Source organism: Cyprinodon variegatus, unplaced genomic scaffold (assembly GCF_000732505.1).
Source record: "Cyprinodon variegatus isolate N-32 unplaced genomic scaffold, C_variegatus-1.0 Scaffold472, whole genome shotgun sequence".
NCBI classification, from domain to species: domain Eukaryota; kingdom Metazoa; phylum Chordata; class Actinopteri; order Cyprinodontiformes; family Cyprinodontidae; genus Cyprinodon; species Cyprinodon variegatus.
In genome coordinates this window covers 241,911-247,031 of record NW_015150925.1, presented here as the reverse complement: position 1 = coordinate 247,031, position 5,121 = coordinate 241,911, and the positions used below count along the sequence as shown (strand labels likewise).

Sequence of the window (5,121 nt, the reverse complement as noted above, 5' to 3'; positions counted from 1 at the left end):
CGTTTATTTTCTCCGGTCTCTGTTCTCCGGCGTTCCTCAGGACTACAGCGTTCCAGAGATCAGTCTGTTCCCGGAGGAGAACGCCGAGGGAAAGAAGGTGGTGTTCCGGGACACGTCTGAGGACGCGCGGATCTTCGGGTTCCCCGTCAAAGCCAACTCCATCATCGTGAACTCTGGGCTGTGAGTCTCCCTGAGGACATGGCGGTCCGCCTGCAGCCTGTTCAGGACCTTCATCATGTTCTTCTGCTCCACAGCTGGCTGGTCTTCATGCAGCCCTTCTTCCAGGGCGCCCCTCGGATCCTGGAGGTGGGGGGGTACTCCACCCCTGCAGCCTGGGGGGGGGAGCCTCCCTACGTGGCGTCGCTGCATCCTCTCAAAGTGGTGAGTTTCCCTGAAGATCAAACCTTCTGGCTGAAGGAGCCTTTAAGCTGAGTGTGGTTCTGTGACAGGGAGAACCTCGGGTGGAGAACATGAGGGAGCCCAAGGTGAGAACCTTCAGCACCGCCTGCTTTTCATGCTGCAGGCGTCCAACAGACCAACGTTCCCCGTTTGTCCTCAGATGGTGATCTACGAGAAGCCGTACTTCACTGGGAAATCCAGGACCATCAGCTCCAACATGAGGGACTTCATGAGCCGGACGGACCACCAGCAGAGCGTCTTCATGGGCAGTCTGGGCTCCCTGAAGGTCCTGGGGGGGATGTGAGTGCCGGCGCCTCAAAAGGTTCTGGAAGCTGCTCCTCAGGTCTGATGGTTGGTTCCTCTGCTGTTCCAGCTGGGTGGGCTACGAGAAGGAGGGCTTCCGGGGACACCAGTACCTGCTGGAGGAGGGGGACTATCACGACTGGAGAGTGTGGGGGGGCTGCGATTCGGAGCTGCGCTCCGTCAGGATCATCCAGGCGGTAGGTGGAGATGCTGCTGCACTGAAGGTGTCGCTCTGAGAGCTTCGCCTTTAGCTCCACCTGCAGCATGGTGGAGCATCGACCCGTCTGTCCCCGTCTGGACTCTGAGTCCACTTCCTGTCCCTTTCCCAGGACCTGACGGATCCAGTGATGGTGATGATTGAGCACTCTGAGGAAGAGGGGGGCGGGATGGAGGAGGAGAAGGCCTTTGAGGTAACGGAGGCCATCCCTGACGTGGAGCTGTTCGACTATAAGACCTCCACCCGCTCCATCCACGTCCTCAGCGGAGCGTGAGTCCTTCTGCTGTGATCCCCCCCCCCCAGTAGGGAGCATTATTTAATAAGATCATATTCAGATTGCCATATTGTTAATGAACTTCCGCCCCCTGCTGGCTGTGAGTTGGAACAACAGATAAAAATGTGAATGGAGCAAAATTATAATTCTGCTCAAATTTGGAATAAATTTATTGAAACTTCCATTAAAATCAGATTTTATTAATAAAAATCATTCAGTTCCAAGTTAAACAGATTCCAGTTCAAAACTCTCGACTAAAAACCAGTCAAACTAAACGATTATGAACAAAGAAGGAAATCAGTGAAAACCAATAAATTAATAAATCAATAAATTTAATAAAACATCATTTGGAAAGATAATGGGGGGGGGGGGCTAAGGAGGCTTCGCCCTCCAGTCAGCATCTAAACCATCTGAAACTACAAGAAAAACGGTCTGTTTGGTTCTGGAATGTCGACCAGAACCACTTGGCCTCGGTCCGTCTGAGCTCTGGGACTTTCTGGGTTTCCATCATGGCGTCCTCCTCCATCAGCTTCACAGAAAGGAAGAGAAGAAGAAGAGACGGCCACATGATGAGGCCTTCATCCATCATCGCATAGAGTCACCTTTTCTACAGCATTATGCTGCATATCAATAAATTACTGAGCTATAGTCTCATTTATAGAACAATTTTCAGGGACTAAAAGACGCTTCTGTAGCTGAATAGGAATAAAATATTAAAGAAAAGTCAAAGTATTGGTTCCCAGTGTCTGAATTTATCCCATGCATTGTTCAAACAGTGGCCACTGAGTCTAAAATGGCTCAAAGCAGAATATGTGGACAGAGATAGAATGAAGCAGAATGATGAAAAAGGGGTCCCTATGTCCTCCAGCAGTCTAAGCCTATAGCAGCAGAACTATAGAGGTAGATCAGAGTTTATTCTGAAAGAAAAATAATATATATATATAATAATATAATAATATATATATTTATCTGACACCTTTTTTTACTGTCTGATTGGAGATGGTGCTGCAGGTCAGCAAATATGGAGATAAATCTGCTCTTCAAGCTTTGTTTCTCATGAAGGAGAACAAAAAGGTGTCTGCTCCCCCTCCTTCTCAAACTCTCACTCCGTCGCAGGTGGATCGCCTACTCCCACGTGGACTTCTCAGGGAACCAGTACATCCTGGAGAAAGGAGTCTACAATAACTGTGCTGATTGGGGCTCCCAGGACAGCCGGGTCTGCTCGGTCCAGCCCATCCTTCCGGTGAGGTCCAATCAGATGTTCTGGAGAGCAGCCAGATGGAGCTCAGCTGCTTTGACTCATATGTTGTTGTGTTTCAGGCTCCAGCAGATGCTTCCTCCCCCAAAGATGAGGTGAGTTTGGATCAGAACCTGGATTAGCGTACTCAGAGAGACTCAGGAAGTTCCCTCTCTGGTTCTGGTGACGTTCTACTGGTTCTCCTTTCCACCAGATCATCCTCTTCTCTGAAGCAGACTTCCAGGGAGAGCGTCTGGTGGTCCATCACAGCCAGGGGGCGCTGGCAGAGAGGTTTCTCACCAAGTCGTGTCGGGTGGTGAGAGGAAGGTGAGCAGCAGGCTGGGACTTTCTGCCCAAGGAAAACCAGTAGAAACCCATTTAAACCAGTAGAAACCAGTATTGACCTCCAGGCCAGAAGGTTCTCTTCCATCTGGACCTGGATAGGAAACTTCTTGAACAGAAGTGATGCAAACAGAGAGAGAAGCTTCTCAGCTCAGTGGTTCTGGTTCTGATCAGCAGAATATTCCCTTCCAGAGACGACCAATCAGACGCTGCTTCAGGACAGGTAGCTCTGACCTCCTCAGGTAAACCAGAACCGGCCCAGTTAGTCCCTGCAGTCATGATGGCTGTGCTGAGGGACGGTACTATGGTACCATTGGATCACCTCAACGAGCTGCTTTGGTTCCAATTAACATAAAAAGATCAAAGGTTTCTGAACCGATGGCTCAGATTATAAACATCCCCCCAGTTACCATGGTAACGGCCTAGCCGCCATGCTGCCTCCAGGCCTGAAGGTGTGCTCTGACTGAGGTCATCAGTGGAACCTGGATGGAGACGGTTCTGGGAGGCGTCTTCATCGCTGCGTTAGTGGAGCGATGATGAGGAGGGTGAAGGACGGCGTTAAGGCGTGTCTCTGTCTTCCAGCTGGGTCCTCTGTGAGAACAAGCAGTTCTCTGGGAATATGTTCGTTCTATCGGAGGAAGACTACCCCAGTCCGGCCAGCATGGGCTGCTCCTCCAGCTGCTCCGTCTTCTCCATCAAACTGGTTCCGATGGTGAGGAACCTGAAGCTCTCCAGGTTTGGTTCTGAATGCTGAGTGGCGGTCTGTCCTAATGTCCCTCTGTTTGGACAGACGCTGTCGGTTCCGTCCATCTCTCTGTTTGGACTTGAGGGGCTGGAGGGCAGGGAGATCACCGCCGAGTCCGAGATCGTCAGTCTGGTCCAGGAAGGCTACAGCAACCACATCCTATCTGTCCGAGTCAAAAGCGGCTGGTCAGTGGAGTTCCTAGTCTGTGTCCCGGTCTCTGTCCCGGTCTCTGTCCCGGTCTCTGTCCCAGACTGTGTCCTGGTCTGTGTCCCGGTCTCTGTCCCGGTCTGTGTCCTGGTCTGTCTCAGTCTGTGTCCCAGTCTGTCCCAGTCTGTGTCCCAGTCTGTACCAGTCTGTCCCAGTCTGTACCAGTTTGTCTGCCAGCTGACTCTAACTTGGTCTCTCTCTGTTGTGAAGTTGGGTGTTATGTGAACATACCAACTACAGGGGGCGCCAGTTCCTCCTGGAACCAATAGAAATCCCAAACTGGCCCAAGTTCAGCTCGCTGCACTCGATTGGCTCCCTGTACCCCGTCAGACAGGTAGGTTAACCAATCCGCTCATTGAAGCCTTTTGGTTTGAAAGCATCAGCCGAGTCATTGGCCGTTTCTCACCATGTGTACTTGTGCATCCTCGTGCACAAGTACACATGGAGTATTCAGTCCTAGTCCAATTCACTAGAACAGCAGACCGACAAAGTCCCTGGATATTGTTCTGGCCCCTCCCTCTTTACCCAGCATGCACCGCAGCAGCTTCCAGTATAAAGTTAAAAGTTCTCTTTTCTGTTGCTGTTGTTTTATAAAAGTACGTTTTAGGATCATTTTAGGCCAGAAAATTATACTTTAAGCTTCACTATATTATATATAATTGACTGATTTAGTGCTTAATTAAAAAGTTGTGATGTTGAGAGAACCGCGGCAACCAGCTGAGCTCCGAGGCTAACCTCAGCCAGGGCTAACGTTAGCCCGTCTGCAGCAGCCCGGTTAGAGAGAAGCTCGGTGAGGAAACATCTGACTGATTCCACGTCCTCCTCCTGCAGAAGCAGCACCTTTTCCGGGTGAAGAACCAGGAGAGCGGTCACTTCCTGTCGGTGCAGGGAGGAGTGGAGGAAATGAAGTCTGGTCGGGTGGTGGCGACGGCGGAGGTGGAGCCTCCCAGCGACATCTGGTTCTACCAAGATGGACTGATTAAAAACAAGGTGAAAACACAGACGCTGGAACCCTAAACTCGTTCCTAAGGTTACACATAGATCTAGACTGCATAGATTGACACTGAGCTTCCTCTGTTCTGCCACAGCTGTGCCCCACCATGTGTCTGCAAGTCATGGGTAGCGTGGAACCTGCAGCCAAGGTGGTTCTTTGGAACGAGACTCGCCAGCCGATCCAGACCTGGTCGGCCAAGATGGACGGCCTGATCAGCAGCCTGACCTTCCCTGGAATGGTTCTAGATGTTAAAGGTCAGTCTGTGGATCCGATGCCAGGATGGAGACCCTGCTTGGTCCTCCTGGGTTTGACCCCACCCTAGGCCCCACCCTAGGCTCCCCTCTGACCTCCCTCTGACCCTCTGCTGACCCCCCTCTGACCCCCCCTCTGACCCCCCCTCTGA

General features: G+C 51.4%; 1 protein-coding gene across 1 annotated transcript in view; it reads left to right on the top strand.

Moving 5' to 3' along the window:
• LOC107094244 (absent in melanoma 1-like protein) overlaps positions 1–5,121 on the top strand; it is a 7,781-nt gene that overhangs the window by 1,121 nt on the left and 1,539 nt on the right. The window contains exons 2-15 of the mRNA XM_015389758.1: positions 41–180; positions 255–381; positions 450–485; positions 560–699; positions 773–899; positions 1,032–1,189; positions 2,310–2,436; positions 2,514–2,546; positions 2,645–2,757; positions 3,355–3,484; positions 3,563–3,702; positions 3,935–4,058; positions 4,556–4,714; positions 4,813–4,972. Coding sequence (XP_015245244.1) covers positions 268–381; positions 450–485; positions 560–699; positions 773–899; positions 1,032–1,189; positions 2,310–2,436; positions 2,514–2,546; positions 2,645–2,757; positions 3,355–3,484; positions 3,563–3,702; positions 3,935–4,058; positions 4,556–4,714; positions 4,813–4,972 — 1,561 coding nt within the window. The 5' untranslated portion in view covers positions 41–180; positions 255–267. The remainder of the gene's footprint in view (positions 1–40; positions 181–254; positions 382–449; positions 486–559; positions 700–772; positions 900–1,031; positions 1,190–2,309; positions 2,437–2,513; positions 2,547–2,644; positions 2,758–3,354; positions 3,485–3,562; positions 3,703–3,934; positions 4,059–4,555; positions 4,715–4,812; positions 4,973–5,121) is intronic.